This window comes from Columba livia, chromosome Z, assembly GCF_036013475.1.
Source record: "Columba livia isolate bColLiv1 breed racing homer chromosome Z, bColLiv1.pat.W.v2, whole genome shotgun sequence".
NCBI classification, from domain to species: Eukaryota; Metazoa; Chordata; class Aves; order Columbiformes; family Columbidae; genus Columba; species Columba livia.
The window spans coordinates 63195148-63211809 of record NC_088642.1 but is presented as its reverse complement, the minus strand read 5'-3'; the positions used below and the strand labels follow the sequence as shown (position 1 = coordinate 63211809).

At 41.3% G+C, this 16662-nt stretch overlaps 1 protein-coding gene across 38 annotated transcripts in view; it reads left to right on the top strand.

The window, feature by feature from the left end:
- MPDZ (multiple PDZ domain crumbs cell polarity complex component) overlaps positions 1 to 16662 on the top strand; it is a 102629-nt gene that overhangs the window by 33638 nt on the left and 52329 nt on the right. For 23 of the 38 annotated variants that reach the window (XM_065046122.1, XM_065046114.1, XM_065046107.1 and 20 more), the window contains exons 11-18: positions 4306 to 4501; positions 5821 to 5910; positions 8119 to 8198; positions 9380 to 9526; positions 10188 to 10355; positions 11318 to 11503; positions 14157 to 14366; positions 15940 to 16056. In XM_065046122.1, coding sequence (XP_064902194.1) covers positions 4306 to 4501; positions 5821 to 5910; positions 8119 to 8198; positions 9380 to 9526; positions 10188 to 10355; positions 11318 to 11503; positions 14157 to 14366; positions 15940 to 16056 — 1194 coding nt within the window. The remainder of the gene's footprint in view (positions 1 to 4305; positions 4502 to 5820; positions 5911 to 8118; positions 8199 to 9379; positions 9527 to 10187; positions 10356 to 11317; positions 11504 to 14156; positions 14367 to 15939; positions 16057 to 16662) is intronic. The other 15 variants (XM_065046131.1, XM_065046126.1, XM_065046124.1 and 12 more) reach the window with 1 other exon arrangement.

The following is a 16662-nucleotide window of genomic DNA, read 5'->3' as shown; positions in this document are numbered from 1 at the left end:
AGATCACATAGGAAGAGGCGGTTGACTTCACAACTTAAGACTGCCTCTGATAAGAAAGAAAGAAGGGTGATTGTAATAGGAAATTCCCTTCTGAAAGGAACAGAGGGCCCAATATGCAGGGTTGACCCTCATCTTAGGGAAGTTCGTAGTCTACCTGGAGCCCGGATCAAGGATATCACTAGAGAGCTCCCCAAACTGGTGCGCCCGACAGACTACTACCCGCTGCTGGTCTTCCAGACAGATGGGGAGGAAGCTGCTTCCCGTAGTTTGAGGGGAATGAAGAACGATTTCAAGGTCTTGGGAAGGATGGTGAAAGACTCAGGGGCTCAAGTGATCTTCTCTTCACTCCTTCCATCTTCAAGGGACGATGTGGGATGCAATAGGAAAATTCAGTCTCTTAATGGTTGGCTCCAAGACTGGTGCTACAGGCAGGGCTTTGGATTTTTTGACAATGGTTGGTTTTATAAGTCACCAGTCTGGACAGTGTCACATGGGAAAGGTTTATCTAGCAGGGGCAAAAGGATGCTGGGGCAGGAATTAGCTGGGCTCATTTGGAGAGCTTTAAACTAGGCTCTAAGGGGGATGGGGTTGTAGCTGGGCTTGTCCCAGTGGGGCAGCATTCTAAAACTGATGAGGACCGGGTGGCCTCCTATGCCCCAGGGAGAAATCGGTGTGCTCTGCTCGCTCCCTGAAATGCCTGTACACAAATGCGCTCAGCATGGGGAATAAGCAGGAGGAGTTAGAATCCTATGTTCGGTCGGGAGATTATGATCTGGTGGCAATTAGGGAAACATGGTGGGACAGTTCACATGACTGGAATGTGGTCATGGATGGCTATGCCCTTTTCAGGAAAGACAGGCCAGCCAGGCGTGGTGGTGGAGTTGCTCTCTATGTGAGAGAGCAACTACAATGTACTAAATTCTGCCCAGGAGTGGATGACGAGCGAGTTGAGAGTGTATGGGTCAGGATCAAGGGGCAGGCTGGCAGGGGTGACACTGTTGTGGGCGTCTGTTACAGGCCACCAGATCAGGCTGAGGAAGTTGATGAGGCTTTCTATGGGCAGTTGAGAGTGGCCTCACAGTCACAGGCCCTGGTTGTTGTGGGGGATTTTAACTTCCTTGATGTTTGCTGGAAGGACCATTCAGCCAGCCAGCCACAGTCCAGGAGATTCCTCCAGTGCATTGATGATAACTTCCTCATGTAGATGGTGGAGGAGCCGACTAGGAGAGGTGCACTGCTGGATCTCCTCCTCACTAACAAGGAGGGTCTGGTCGAAGCAGTAAAGGTTGAGGGCTGCCTGGGTTGCAGTGACCACGAGATGGTGGAGTTCAGCATCTTGGGTGGCAGGAACAGAATAGCAAGTAGAATTGCAACCCTGGACTTTAGCAGGGCTAACTTTGGCCTTTTCAAGCAATTGCTGGGGGAAATCCCATGGGCAAGACTCCTTGAAGGAAAAGGGGCCCAAGATAGCTGGGTTGCATTCAGAGATTGCTTCTTCCACGCTCAGGATCAGAGCATCCCCACACGAAGGAAGTCAAGGAAGGGAGCCAGGAGGCCTGCGTGGTTGAATAGGGATCTGTTGGGTATGCTCAAACAGAAGAGGAGAGTTTACAGGTCATGGAAGCAGGGGCTGGCCACTTGGGAAGAATATAAGGCTGCTGTTAGAGGATGTAGGAAGGCAGCTAGGATAGCCAAGGCCTCCTTAGAATTACAGCTGGCGAGAGGGGTCAAGGACAGCAAAAAGAACTTTTTCAAATACATAGCAGATAAAACTAATACCAGAGGCAGTGTAGGCCCACTGATGAATGGGGTGGGTGCCCTGGTGGCAGAAGATACAGAGAAGGCAGAATTACTGAATGCCTTCTTTGTCTCTGTCTACTCTGCTGGAGGCTGTCCTGGGGAGCCCTGTACCCCTGAGATCCCGGATGAAGCCAGGTCAATGGAGGAGTTTGCTTAAGTCGATGAGGACTGGGTTAGGGAGCAATTAAATAGTCTGGACATCTATAAATCCATGGGTCCAGATGGGATGCATCCGCGGGTGCTGAGGGAGCTGGCTGAAGTCATTGCTGGACTGCTCTCCATCATCTTTGCCAAGTCTTGGGAAAGGGGGGAGGTGCCCGAGGATTGGAGGAAAGTAAATGTCACTCCAGTCTTCAAAAAGGGCAAGAAGGAGGACCCAGGTAATTATAGACCGGTCAGCCTCACCTCTGTCCCTGGGGAAGTAATGGAACAGCTTATCCTTGGTGCCATCTCAAGGCATATCAAGGATAAGAGGGTTATTAGGGGCAGTCATTATGGCTTTACCAAGGGTAAGTCATGCTTGACCAACCTCATAGCCTTTTATGAGAAGGTAAGAAGGTGGATGGATGATGGCAGAGCGGTGGATGTGGTCTACCTTGACTTCAGTAAAGCCTTTGACACAGTCTCCCACAGTATCCTCACGGCTAAGTTGAGGAGGTGTGGTCTAGACAATAATGAGGTGGGTTGCAAACTGGCGTAAGGAGAGAAGCCAGAGAGTGGTAGTCAATGGTGCGGAGTCTAGTTGGAGGCCAGTATCTAGTGGAGTGCCTCAGGGGTCAGTACTGGGGCCAATATTATTCAATATATTCATTAACGATTTAGACGAGGGAATAGAGTGTACTATCAGCAAGTTTGCTGATGACACTAAGCTGGGAGGAGTGGCTGACACGCCAGAAGGCTGTGCTGCCATCCAGCGGGACCTGGACAGGCTGGAGAGTTGGGCGGGGAATAACCTGATGAAATTTAACAAGGGAAAGTGTAGAGTCCTGCATCTGGGCAGGAACAACCCCAGGTTCCAGTATAGGTTAGGAAATTACATATTAGAGAGCAGTGTAGGGGAAAGATACCTGGGGGTCCTGGTGAACAACAGGATGACCATGAGCCAGCACTGTGCCCTTGTGGCCAGGAAGGCCAATGGCATCCTGGGGTGTATTACAAGGGGGGTGGTTAGTAGATCAAGAGAGGTTCTCCTTCCCCTCTACTCTGCCCTGGTGAGACCCCATCTGGAATATTGTGTCCAGTTCTGGGCCCCTCAGTTCCAGAAGGACAGGGAACTGCTGGAGAGGGTCCAGTGTAGGGCAACGAAGATGTTTAAGGGAGTGGAGCACCTCCCTTATGAAGAAAGGCTGACGGAGCTGGGTCTCTTTAGTTTGGAGAAGAGGAGACTAAGCAGGGACCTTATTAATGTTTATAAATATATAAAGGGTGAGTGCCATGAGGATGGAGCCAGGCTCTTCTCGGTGGCAAACAATGATAGGACAAGGGGTAATGGGATCAAGCTGGAACACAAGAGGTTCCGCTTAAATTTGAGAAAAAACTTCTTCTCAGTGAGGGTGACAGAGCACTGGAACAGGCTGCCCAGGGAGGTTGTGGAGTCTCCTTCTCTGGAGACATTCAAAACCCGCCTGGACGTGTTCCTGTGCGACCTCACCTAGGCGTTACTGCTCCAGCAGGGGGATTGGACTAGATGATCTTTTGAGGTCCCTTCCAATCCCAAACATACTGTGATACTGTGATACTGTGATGTGGAGTTCTCAGGGAGAAGAGGAATTAGCAGTGGCATGTATTGGGGACAATGGGATGAAACTGAGCAGTGCCGAAGTCTTGGGTTTCAGAAAAAAAATCGTGAGTTAATGAGATAATGGAGTAGCTTCAAACAAAAGAAGCCAAAATCTTGTTCTTTAAAATTTAAAACGATGGACCCAGAGATAACATCTTGCTGCCTGGGACAGCGTTCGATTGGGAAATTTGACTTCATGGTGTTCAGTACTAGACTTCTCTGTGTCTGATGTTACTTGGCCTCAGAATGACTGTGCTCTGTAGTTCTTCCTACCACAGTGGACAGATGTGTCTCTCCTCACCCTCCCCTCCTCAGCGCCCCTGGCCATGTCTGTGTTGGTTTATTCACCCAGTACTTTCTCCTCTGAGGCGGGGATGGTGGGAGGTCAGGCAGACAGGCTGCACAGCATGCCCTGCGCAGCACATGCTGTGTCTTCTCCCACCTCACAGAGCAGATCTGCCTGGCCCTACTGTGGTGGGCACCCAAAGCGCTACTCCTGACTTTGCTGTGGTACTGGTTGTTACATCTCTGTGGGGTACATATGCTGGTGAAAGTGCTTAGTGCATCTAATGTCATTAAGTTGGCCAGGTTTTTGTTCTTGTGCTTCCATCTCTTTGTGCTCAGGCTAACAGAAGCTGAGAGTTTGCCATATTATTTTGTGCTGAACATTTTTTTTTTTTTTCTGGGTGATGTCTTGTGAGCTGAAAAGCTGCTTTATCCTGCAGGTGGATGGAACAAATCTTCAGGGTTTTACTAACCAGCAAGCAGTTGATGTTTTGCGGCACACGGGACAAACGGTTCGGCTCACTTTGATCAGAAGAGGGCTTAAGCAGGAAAATCATATTCATCCCCAGGAGGACTTCAATGCTGCTGTTGAAAAGGACTTACTGTTCCAAACAATGGATAGTAGCGCAGCCAAAGGTAATTAAAACTGGCTTTGCTTTAAAGTTGGCTTGAAACATTTTTCTTCTCAATTGCAAACTGGAAATAAAATGGGCCGGATTCAACCTGTGTAGCTATTAGTGATGGGAGGGCTGCTGTACATGAGGGGAGAATTGGGTCTACTATGGTTAGATTAATCTTTTAGACACAGTGGTATTATTTGCTGCATTTTCAAAGTGAGTGTTGAAAGCTCTGCACTACTTTGCACTTCTGGCTGAATTGCTTAAAGACTTTGATCCCGCAAATCTTCAAATGGTAAGAAGGCAGTGAATGTTTTATTTGTGCTCAAGGGTGAAAGCTGCATTCAAGAACAAGCAAAGAGATACCATCCACAATGAGCAAAAGCAAGTCTCAGTTCCTTTCACTCTTCCATGTCAATTTCACAAACTTGAGGTATGAGAGGAGTAGCCTATATCTAGAGATTATTAATAGTGTGATAGGGCATTAACTGTATAGGTGTACAAAGTTCAGAAGCCAATGACCAATATTCATTTTGCTGCTGATGAGGTGAGATTAGTGAAACTTAAATTTAGACTGTGCAAATCTTGAAGGATATGTGCCAGATCCTGAAAGTCAGTGTGTTTGGATAGAGTATCTGCATAGAGGCTGGATGCACAAACCAATTTTTTTTTAGCTACTTGTGTTACAGGTTGATATCAGCAGAAGTATATCACAGTTTGTAGACTGAGACATAATCCTCACCTTTCACAAGATTTTGAAAGACCCAGTAGTATGATGTCTGTATGGCACCCTCTCATTCCAACCTCTAGCACAAGTTTATTCAGCCTAGAGATGTACAAGAGAGCTGACAGCCAGCAACATACCTAACAGAACTCTGTCGTAGGAGAGTCTTTCTACAAGTGAAAAGTCCATCAGGTATGCCAGTCTCCAAGTCTGTAGCATTTTTTTTTTTTTGGTGTCAGCTTCCTGAATTGCACAAAGGGAAAAAGAGGAAGAAAACCAAAAGATAATACAAGAGTGCTAAAGAACATTATATGTAGATGCTTTCCAGTAACTTTTCTTTCAGTCATAGAGTTTCAGCTACTGATAGCTGTGCTTTTTTCTTTTTTTTTTTTTTTTCCCCTTCTTATTTCATTGAAAAATTCACTGGAGAAGGCAAAACTTTAACAGAAGACAAAATGTCTTTAAATATGGCATTTCTTCCAGCCCCATCATGCCAGATTTCATTTGCTAAATATAGGTCCAGTTAATAGAGACTCAGTGCCCTGAGGCATGCCTGTGAGCTTGATGAGTGTTTAAAGACATGAAGTAGCTGAAAAGACTTCTTCTTTTTCCAGATAACAGTGAAACAGAACAGGGATCCCCATCACTGCCATGCAGTGCCACTGTGGTAAAGATTGGAGAGGACATGAAACAACTGGAAACAGGTTCACAACGTTTAATATTTTATTCTCTGAAAATGTGCGTGGTGGTGCTTATACAAAGATCAGGTGTTCTGTGTGCCTTTCTATCTCTTCTGTCCTATGTAGCTGAGGTACAGCTAGAAACTGAAAGTATTCATAGGTTGGATATTAGGAGAAATTATTCATGGAAAGGGTTGTCAAGCACTGGAACAGGCTGCCCAGGGAAGTGGTTGAGTCACCATCCCTGGAGGTGTTTAAAAGACATATAGATGAAGTTCTTGGGGACATGGTTTAGTGCCAGTGTTAGGTTGATGGTTGGACTCGAGGATCTTGCAGATCTCTTCCAACCAAAATGCTTCTGTGATTCTGTGATTCCATACATGTAAGCATGTGCTATTCAGTGCTGTAACATCATTGACTACTGTATGTCTCTGAAACTAATTACGTGTCAAAGATGTCACATGAAGCAGTCTGCCTTTGCTATATGCTCAGCCCTCTTTTTAGTCTAGTTTTGTATTTCTACTCTTTTTAATCTAGTTGTGTATTAAACTTTTCCCCCTCCTCATTCCACAACATGCCTTACCTTTCTAGCTGACTGCAGCTTCCCGGCTATAGTCCCAGGACTTCTACCTCTTCTCGTCAGCTTCCTTTTCAAAAATTCCTGAGCTTTTATTCATTTCAATCTGTGTTATCTGATAATGTTTGAAATGAAGTCAGTTCTGATGCTCTGCTTTGCTCTGATGTTTTCCTTACTCTTTGTGGAAATTCTTACTTCCTAATGGGTATTTTGCTTTCCCTCTTGAGCTGTTAGGTCACTGTGCTGCATTTCAGAAGTCCCAATGTGATTATATGCTTTCCAGATTGAGACAGCACTTCATGGTTTTCTAGCATTATGTTACTTCCTGAGCTAGAAGGCAGCGGAAAAGCATCACCCATATGAGTTCTGTAATATTTATCTTTTCATAACTCATGCTTTCCATTATCCTGGATAGCTGAAGAATTTCTTCTTAACACCTTTCCTTCAAATACTGCAAGGTCTCTGCTTTGGGGAAAGTATTATCATATTTGAAGGCCACACAACACCTGCCTCTATTTTTAGTAATGTTTTAGTAATGTTCCTGAGCAATGACTAGGTTAAAAACACTGTCTGAAGCTGTCAGTCACTTAAAATTCTCACTAAAAGTCAGTGAGAGTTGAAAACTTGATCTTATAATGAAGATTCTAGTCTTTGCCTGTGACAAGCATTCAGATCTGAAGAGTTTGATACTTAGTGTAGGCACAGTACAAACCATGGATCTTGAATATGTAGGATCCTGTTAAGTCTGCCATGTTTGCTGACTATTCTGTCTTAATACTGCTTTTTATTGTTTCCTGCCGTAGAGTCTAAACAGTGTCAGTGAGGGGAAAATGAGCAGGAGGAAAGCATTCCTCTGTTTTTTTCACCCTGCAGATAAACTTTCAATCAAGCTAAGAGCTGCTGCAGTTTTCTGCCTAGCCTGTTGTATTTTTCACAGCATCATTCCTTTTTTCCCCTCATTGCCTTCCAATTTCATTTCTGCTCTTTAGCTATTAGAATTATTTCTCAATTTATGTGTGCATATCTGTGAATGTAACAAAAAAAAAAAAAAAAGAGCTAGGACTTGAGATATCTCACTGCCCTCTAGGGTCCGTGGTTTCAAAAAATCTGTTACAGTTGTGCTCATAGTCTTGAAAGTACAAAACTTCCAGATTTTGTTCGAAAACTTTCCTTGGACACTGTAAAATGCAGGATCTGTATGCAGTATCACATAGGTGAGTATTTCATCCATCCCCCTTAATTGATCTGTGATCAGCCCACATACAGTCTGGTTTAACAAATGCCTGGGGCATGTGACTTCTTCATTTGCTTTGTGTCCATTATCTCATAAAGTTGCATTAAATTCACTCAACCCTGAGGCTGTTTTAAGTGTGTGTTCTTTCTTCCCAGCTATTCACACCAAAGTTTTTGTCTGAACTTCACGTCTGTCAAGTTAGTTTTACAGGGGCAGGATCCAATACTATTTTGCAAGTTTTTTCCTCTGGTAAACCCAATCCTGGTGAGACAAAACATGTCAAGTTTTTAGTTATATTTAGGAGAGTTCTGGCATAATGGGAATGATTATGTAGTCTTGCATAGTTCATATATTTTATCAGTTGTAGGAATAAATAGCTTATTTTATTTTTTGTCACAGTAATCTCAGACATAACTTTTAGATTTCCAGCTAACTCCTACGGAAGAAGCAGCTACGAAGGCAAAGTGGCAGAGGATTATGGGTTCAAATTATGAAATAGTGGTAGGTAAATTTTGATTACTCTTACTAAATACCATTTTATCTGTCTACCTATGATGTTGCTAACATACAGATGCAGGTGTCTTTGTACTGATTTTTTTCCACTATTTATAAAAATCATACATAAGCTCCTTAATCTGTTGAGATGATTTTAATTATAAATTTTGAACATAGGTATATCTTCTTCTGTATTGATTGTATTGCCTATGAGTATCGTTGCACAGATTTCCTAGCTTCAAGAGGATAAATGTGTATTAGAGGAAAAAAAATAATATTTAAGGTGAACTTCAAAGCTCCCTTTGTTAGCCAGAATTTGAAGCTAGTGCTTGAAATGCCTACCCATTCTGCATACTGAATGAACTGTTTGATGTAATGATCTAAATAATGCATAGGAGGTTTCCTGTAGATACAGTTGAAAAGCAGTATCTGAGTTTAGGACTTAGTTCAAAATTCTGTGCCAAAGCTGTGATCTCTGTCAAAGTATGTATTATTAGTTATATTTTTGTCATACACTGTTCACACTTGTTTATGCTGAGGTGGTGTGGGATCAAAGTTTCAGTTTTTATCTGACCGACCCCTGATACAAGGATTTGTCACATTTTTACACAAATGCATTGCAGACCCTCTTCCTTATCTGGCACAGATCATACTGGACTTGGCTCTGTTTCAGTTTCTGTGCTTAAGGGACTTTCCTTCTTCTTATGTAAGAGTCTGAAGCACCACATAAAGGAAGGTAAAACAGAGTCTTTGATGCTGGTTTTCTGTCCATGTGCATGGGGCAACATAATTGTATTACTCCAAACAGTGTTTTGCTCTGTTGTGGTTTCTGGGTAAAAATTAGTGAATCTGTGACAGTAGTTTCCTTTCCAGAATAGTCTGCTATTTTGTGATAGTATAACTTTCACTGAATATTACCTGCGGATTTTAGTTTTTACCTGGTATTTTGTTTTCCCTCTCAATACTTTTCTTATTGGGAAGTTAAAATTTCATTTTTTTTTCTTTTATGCTGCAGGTATTGTTGAAAAACCTAGGCTAGTAACAGTTTAACAGTCTACATTAGACCTGACAGTATTTCTGGTTTCTCATTTCTGGAATATTCACCTCATTGTATTTAAATTTAAATGGAAGGTAACAGGTACAGCTGTAAATGTGTCTAAAGTAATAATTTCTTTATCTTACTTTAGGTGGCTGTAGTTAACAAATTTAGTGAAAGCAGTGGGTTAGGGATAAGCCTTGAAGCTACAGTGGGACATCATTTCATCAGATCCATCTTACCAGAGGGTCCAGTTGGACGAAGTGGCAAGCTGTTCAGTGGAGATGAGCTGCTGGAAGTAAGGAAAAATGCTGTCTTATCTTAGTCTGCATTCAATAAGATTTTTCAGCAGTGACTTGTTTCTCACAGGTTATGACTTTGGGAATGTATCATATTTAACTACATACCAGGTGTAACCAGAAGGGCTTGAGCAGTCACTTCATATGTGAATTTATGTGAATGCGTATGCTTACATGCATTTCTCCCATGACACCTGATTTTTTAAATATGGTTCAAAATCACCAGAAAAGAATACCTAGCAAAAGCATTGATTCAATAGGAACACCTTACACAGTGAAGAGACTAAGTAGCTCTTTACTTTTCTAAATAGTTTTCTTAGAATTAAAATGTGAATTTGGTCCACGTGAATGCAAGAAACATGAAGTGACAGAGTATGTAGTGTTCGTAGGGTGGTGTGCAATCAATTTGTGAGACTATCCATTCAGTTCAAACTTAAGTATGTGTTGATTCTCAGCACAAAATTTAGTAGAAATTAAGGGTTGGCAATGTCCATTAATGTGTCAGGTTTGATTTTTTTTTTTTTTTTTTTTTTTTTTTTTGGTTTGTGGGTTTTTTTGTTTGTTTTTTAATCAGGTGTTTAGTGGTTTGGGATTTTTTTTCTTTTTAACCGATTTTTGTGCATTGTATTTTTAAGCACTGTGTTTCTTTTATTTATTAAGGTGAATGAGATCTCTTTGCTTGGAGAAAACCACAAGGATGTGGTCAATATCTTGAAAGAACTGCCTATTAAAGTGACAATGGTGTGCTGTCGTCCGGTAGCTCCCCCCATCACTCACCCAGAAGTTCTGGAGAGTCTAAGTCTATCTGAGGTGCAGCTCACAGAAAAGGTATTTTGTCTTTTAGAAAGTCACTTAGAAAATGACTGTTTCTTTGACCAAACCGTGCAAAGTTATTGTACAAGATTAGAGATATGATGTAATATTTTAGGACTTGGAACTAGGTAAGTAGAAAAAGGCAAATCATGTTCATCAGCCATACTTAAGGCCAATCAGAGACGTCAATCCTGGTAGGTCATGTGCAGAAATATTCTGTGATGCAGGTCTCTCTTCCCAAGGCCTTAACTTATGTTTTGCAGGTGGGCCGTGGGAGTATGGTAAGCTGAACCGTGTGTTCTTTAGAATCTGAAGAAATTTAATCTGGTTTATACTTTGCCTTCTGGGTTTGTGTTGTGCAGAAGTGCATATGTGGTCACTGACAGACACACTTCTTTCACTCATAAGTGCAAAACTCTGGGCAACTTGATGTACTAAACACGTGCCAATGGTCTGCTGTACAAAGCAATAGCATTTGTATGAAAAGACACACAGTTTGACTTCTGGGTGAGGCATCCAGTTCAGCTTGTTGTTACTAAGCTTTCCTGTGAAACCAAGGGAAGAGTGTCTGGGTCTGTTCTCCTTTTTTAAACGGTCTGAGTCTTGTCAGTGCTATTATGTTCAGATCATGGCATATTTTTAGATATACTGTCTAATAACAGGTGTTTGCTGTACATTTGAAATACATTTACTCATGAAGTTTTCTGAAGGTTTGAGTTTGACAGAAATTCCATTTTGTAAGTATTTTTTCCAGTGACTACTTTCATATACTTGCAACATAGTTATTTTGTTACAAGCATATGTGAATTCAGTGCTGGGTTTATCAGGTTTCTTTGTTAACTTTGCTGAGTGCTTACACTTTCTCTGTGTTTAGACATCACATAGTTTTTATGTTGTTCTTTCTGAACAGAGTTTTATCTCTTCACATTCACAAATATTTACATTTTATTGATGAACATTCACTGTTTTTTTCTCAGGCTCATGTAGATCTTGGATTCATTGGCTCCTCAGACACAGAAGGAACAGCTTTGGAAATAGCTGATGAAGGTCAGAGTATGGAAGAAGTGCAAAGCTCATCTTTGGCGATGTGGGAAACAGAAGTGCAGCGTATTGAACTGGAGAAAGGGAGTGTGGGACTGGGATTTAGCATACTGGACTACCAGGTAACTTCTGCGCTCTTGAGGACAAAATACTTTGTATTGTTTGTATCTCACAATATGATCTAAGCATGTATTTTAAGGTTAAGTGTTAATGGAATCTAAGCAATACAGTAAAGCTAAATGGATGTCACTGCTGGTCGGTATATTACTTATTCCTCTTACTGTAGTAAGGTTACAGGTTCTAAGGGTAATGGTGATATTGATCCAGAAAAACAGGTGATCCATAATATACTAAAGACTTCAGAGAGCTCATCTGCCAGTGCCTCTGGGGCAATGAATGATGTGATCAGAATATTCAGGCATTTAGCCATGTGTTTTGCACCTGCAGTTAGGTGCTTAGGGCAGGATCCAATAAAGGACTTAGGTTCTTAAAGCAGGATTTACTAAAATCCAGAACTGCAATTCTGAAATGGCTTGCTTAGCTGCTGTCTGTCCAGGATGTGCCCTAACCCCCATTCACTTTGTGTTAGACTTCAAAATTCCTCAGTATCTCAAGTTGTGATTCTTGGTGTGTCCTGATGAACAGCTCATTGCCTGTCTCCTGCCTGCGCCTGATAGAGATCCCAGAATAAATGTTCTTCCTGTTTCCACTTGTCACAGTGGGTAATTTTTAATCTGTTCAAAGTCAAGTAATTTCTCCCTGTGATCAGCATAGGCTTTTGCCCAGCTCTTTGATGGTGCTGCAGGACCCAGTCTCCTCCCAAGCCTCTGCTGGATCTTGTCCCTAAGAATTTATGCATTTGTTCTGGAGGTTACTTCCATGTGGAAATTAGTAGTAGTATTTTGCATTTGCACACTGGTACAGATGAGGAGCAGTGTAGTTTAATAATCTGAAGGGTGAAGGCATAGTCAAATATATGTTTTATGAAATGGTAATTACTTTTTAATGTGTTGCTCATGATGCTCTGCAGTGAAACACCATGGCCAAGCCTGAGTATTTGGAGTCCATGTCAGCACCATGTTTTTGCTTCAGCCTTTTCTGAAGCATTGACACAAATGGTGGTTGCTTGTGTGGTTAGTTACTTTATTTTTTTTATGGGTAGTAATACTAAAAAGTTACGGGAAATACCTTAAATTGTTTCATATGTTTTGCAAATGTGAGTTTCATTACATTATAGCTGTAGTCAGCTTTCTGAAAATTACATTTTTTTAATGTTATGTTTGTGATTTGTCCTATGCTGTCTCCTTTGAGATGTGGTTAGAATGTTTCATTTTGCCACTGAAGTTTCTGCTTTTGTCTAAGACTGTGGACAATAAGTTTATAGTGAGATTTATCTTTGTATTTAATTTTCAATGAAAGGTGACTAAAGTTAAGAACAATTATATTTCTACTAATACATTCCTCATGTTTTATATAGTGGTAAACCTGTGGGAAAGTCTACATAATTTCTTGTACCCAGGAAAGACTATAGCATACACTAAAGATGTGATTTTTTTCAAAAAATGTGTTGTGCAGTGTCATTTAAAGTGACAGTGTAAATACTTGTTAAAATAGTGAGGAAGACATCAGTGTTCAGGCTTAAGTTCTTTCTCTGGCAATGCCAGTAATATTTCCACTTGTGATGTGTTTTATGGCTCTTTTTACTGTGTTAACTGCCATGGAGTATTAGGGTCTTAGTGTCCTTCCCTCTCTCCTTTCCTCAACATCTCTCCTTCATCAGTCTCCAAGTCCTGTGGTTTTAGGTGCTGCCTTGACATTGTTCAGCTTTCCAGATGCACATCTTGGCATAGAAAGTTGTTACAGTTGCATGCCAGTTTGTAGATGTTTGCTTTTCTGTTCCTTTTGCTATCAGTCAAGCTCATACATTATTACATTTATTGGCTTTTTTCTGTGCAAATGAATTTCCTTTTGTTGGAAATGTGAACATGTAATAATGTTCCTTGGGAATGCAGTTCTATAAAGAATCAGGCAAATGTGTGCCTCTATGATAATTGTTATAACAGAGTCATATGTTCCTGGTTTTGTATTTGGTAGTATTTGATGCTATAATTTTTATAAAAATCAATGTTTTGAGGGATGGGGACTTCTACTCAGTTTTCTTTTTTAAAAGCAAACAGCATTTCATTGTGTCTTGTTGATTAGAGTGCTGTATTGGTATGTTCCTATCTCCCATAAAGTGGGAGTGTTTAGTTAGGCATGAACAAGGACTTGCCTCTTAAAAAGTGCTTTCTCAGCTAAGCAAGATCTGGTGCCATGAAATACAAGAGAGTTGTTGAAAATAAGCCCTTTGTTCCACCAGAAGTGCACATGTTAACTTTGCCCCAGGCTGCACTGCCCAGCTGTATTCTTAAACCACGGAGTGTAAGGGAGGATGAAGTCTGCAATGTTGTCATCGCAGTAGGAAGTATTTGAATTTCTGGTGTGTAATTACTCATTACAGTAAGAACAGCACTCTGCAATTTAGCAGTATTTTAATCTGAAGATACGTGATGGGACATCACCTAGAAAGGAGTAATAACTTTCACATTTAAAAATTAAAAATAGGTGGAAGTCTAAATATATGGGCAGTGTGGACAGGAGGGTATGATCCTGATGAGAATTCTGCTGGGGCAGAGCTCCAACTTTTTTAGTAACCAAACTCTGCATAAAAATTAGCCTCTCAAAACATAAAAGAGTAAATAAAATGAAATATTTTTCTTCCTTTTATTTATTTAGGATCCTGTTAATCCAGCAAACACCGTAATTGTGATTCGCTCCTTAGTTCCTGGGGGAGTGGCTGAGCAAGATGGCAGACTTCTTCCTGGGGATCGGCTTATGTTTGTCAACGATATCAACCTGGAGAATGGCAGCCTGGAGGAAGCAGTACAAGCACTGAAAGGAGCCCCAGCAGGAACAGTTAAAATAGGAGTTGCCAAACCACTGCCTGTAAGGATTTGGGAGTTTGATGGGTACTTTTCATGTCATTTAAGCTGGTACTTGATGATCGTGACTTCTGCATACACTTTGTTTGCATTGGGGTGCTGCTGGGTGACTTGAAACATCCAGAAAATGTTTTTAAACTGTCCTGTATCTCCTTGCATGTAGGAGTGGCCTGTATAGTGTATGACTGGTGTAGTGATTGCAGGACCTGGCATACCTGTCTTGCAGCTGAGAAAACAGCGAAGCATCTTGCAACCAGCACAATCTTTCAGGGCTGCCAGGCATACTTTTGTACACTTTACAGGAATCTCTGAATGTATGAGGTGGTGATGTCAGTTTTTTGTGATTTGCCTGGAATTTGCCCGTGCCTTTGCTTTGCAAGGTATTGTACATACACAGTCTTTGTTTTTAGACTGTGCACTTTAAAGAATGGTGAGTAGTCTTCAGTTTGTATATCTCAGACTGGTTATTTTAGTACAGCCATAAATAATTTCAGGCTTGATTTAGAAGGTGGTCTGTAGCAATTAGAAGAATGAAATTGAAGGAGACCTAGGGTTACTGAGATACTGTTTTACAGTAAGGATGCTAATGGACTAGTGTCTCTGGTGTGTTAAATCCAAATCAGTAGAACAGCATCAGTTTATACATACAAAGAAGATACTTTTCACTATGAGCCCAAATGCAGTCTTTGGGGTTCATTTTTGCTTTTCATGAAATTGTAATCTTTGTGGATGCAGATATCAAATTTCCTTCCTAGTGGATCCATGTGGAGCAAGTGGGTGGGAATGGCTGATGTTTAATAAGAGGGAACTTTTTAAACTTTCTTTGTTAAATTCATTTTTTTGTAGTGGAGACTCTGTTACACACTAAAATGTCTTACAAACTGACATTTTCATACTTAAGAAGATGTCACTCTAAAAGAGAAAATGCATGAGGCTTTCGTTGCTCTTCCTAGTATTTTGTAAACATTCAGTATTTACACTTCAGTATTTCATGTATTATGCCTGACAACTAATTAAACATTGTGGATAGTCACTGGCTTCTTTGTAGTACTAGACAAACACATCTAGCATGAAATTATGTTGGGAAAGGCTACTGGTTGTTAGTCGGAACGATGTTTTGTCCTCTTGAGGCTCTTCACCTGGCGGATACAATCTAAAAACACAGACAGTGGATGCAGTCTTCCTGCCTCCTAACAAGATTACTTTGTGCTAGCAAGGTTGTAAAGGCCTCTGCTGTTAGGCTCTTTCTGTGACGGCAACTCTGAACAGCACTTTTAGTATATGTTTAATAAGAGCAGAAATTGAAAATTAATTCAGACTAAGCTTTGGGCCCTGGTTTAGCTGAATAGGCCTTTTTTGTTACTTGGAGATGAAAAAAATGAAATGTGAAGCTGAATCAGTTCAGGTAATTAAAAAAAAAATTGTCTTTTTACCTGCCCAACACTGTGACTGTGATTGAAATGAACTCTTTGCTGCATTTGGAATTCGTTTGCCTCTCTAAACCCCGACACGTAACGTGCTCTGCACGCCCTGTGTCCTGGCCACTCATCCAACTCAGAGCTTCATTCTTTCTGCAGCTTTCACCAGAGGAGGGCTATGTCTCTGCTAAGGAAGATTGCTTTTTCTACACTTCACAGTCACTTGAGGAGGAGGGGCCAGCTGATGCAGCCCTCTTCCATGCTGAGCTGGCTCTGGTTAGTGGCCCAACTTACCGAAGATTTCCTAAGTCTTTGCATTTTGTAATGAAAGGGGTTGCTTTGTCACTGTTCATGCTTATTTTTTAGTGTTTACTGTCACTGCAGTACTCATCCACCATAGTTGCGATGGGTCTTCACATGGTAGAAACTGGCACCTGGAGATTTTGGCTATTTGCATGTGCTGTGAATCTGGCCTATGATGTTATAGTTGCTGGGAAAAAAGGAAGTATTTTTCTGAGATTTTCAAAAGTGAATGGCTACCCACTTCTCTTTGCATGCACTGAGTATCCCTTTGAAAATCTCATCTCGTGTAGAGAAATATTCATGTACTTATTTTGTAAATAAATCTGTCTATATATCGCGACACATTACTTCTCTACCTTAAAAAGTTTTTAGAACTCTCTTTTTGCATGCAAGCTGGTTTTAAAAGGAATGCTGTCTGTCTTCAAAAGCTGCCAATGCTTCCTCCTGGTAGTATTCTTTAGACTTCAGCATCAATCAGTGATTATGAGATTTGCGGGGTCGAAAGTGTTCACTTCTACACATAATGCGGCTTACCTGAGCATTCAGTGCCTTACATAGCCCAGAAGTTACCGGCAAGAA